At 58.3% G+C, this 993-nt stretch overlaps 1 protein-coding gene across 1 annotated transcript; it reads left to right on the forward strand.

Moving 5' to 3' along the window:
• Positions 1-219: 219 nt before the first annotated feature.
• Positions 220-771, forward strand: LOC147986639 (uncharacterized). The gene has a single exon (XM_087542096.1). The coding sequence runs from the start codon at positions 220-222 to the stop codon at positions 769-771; it is 552 nt and encodes a 183-aa protein (XP_087398222.1).
• Positions 772-993: the final 222 nt, after the last annotated feature.

Raw genomic sequence — 993 nt, forward strand, 5'->3', positions numbered from 1 at the left:
AGGGGCGACATCCCGCCTGCTCCGGCTCCGGCTCCGGGATCAGGGCAGCCGGCTTCGCCTCCTCCGCCCGCACCTCCGGCTAACAATACGATGCGCGATGACGTCTACCCCGACCAGAATGCGATCTACGTCGTCTTCACAAGCCTTGGCGATGACAAGTATAGCAAGTGCCTGCTCCGGCAGGAGGTGAACACCGTCATCCCGGCCAAGCCAGAGTAGATGCACTGGTTGGAGCGCCCGGTCACCTGGACCCGGGAAGACCACCCGTCCGTCATGCAGAACCCGGGTGCCTATGCCCTCGTCCTTGACCCCACCATTGTCACACCCCGGCGCACGTGCAAATTCTGCCAGGTCCTCATCGATGGCTGCAGCAACATCAACATCATCTACCGCGACACCATGACCAAGCTCGGCCTTGCGGCCAAAGACTTGGAGCTGACCCGGACGATCTTCCACGGCACCATGCCTGACCTTTCCTACTCCGCCATCGGTTGGATCCAGCTCGACGGCCTATTCGGCGCTAGCGACGATTTCCAACATGAGCCGCTCTGGTTCGAGGTGGTGGACCTGTCCAGCGCGTATCATGCGCTGTTGGGCCGGCGGGCGCTAGCCAACTTCATGGTAGCCCCCCACTACGCCTACCTGAAGATGAAGCTGCTGGGTCCGAAGGGCCTCATTACCATCACCGGCGATTACTGCAAGTCCCTGGAGTGCATGCAAGACGGCGGCAAACTGGCCGAGTCATTGGTAATAGCGAAGGAGCGGCGCTAGCTCGACTGGATCGTCGCGCTGGCCAATGAGATGCGATGTCGCTTGAAGCTACGTCGGTATTTCCCCAAAGAGGAAGGTATGATGCATCACGGCGGTGGTAGGTATTTCCCTCAGATATGAAACCAAGGTTATTGAACCAGTAGGAGAACCAAGCAACAGAACATAAATAGCCCCTACACACAAATAACAAATACTCGCAACCCGATGTGTTAAAGGGGTTGT

Source organism: Triticum urartu, chromosome 2A (assembly GCF_056163025.1).
Source record: "Triticum urartu cultivar PI428250 chromosome 2A, HENAU_Tu73, whole genome shotgun sequence".
Classification (NCBI taxonomy): Eukaryota; Viridiplantae; Streptophyta; class Magnoliopsida; order Poales; family Poaceae; genus Triticum; species Triticum urartu.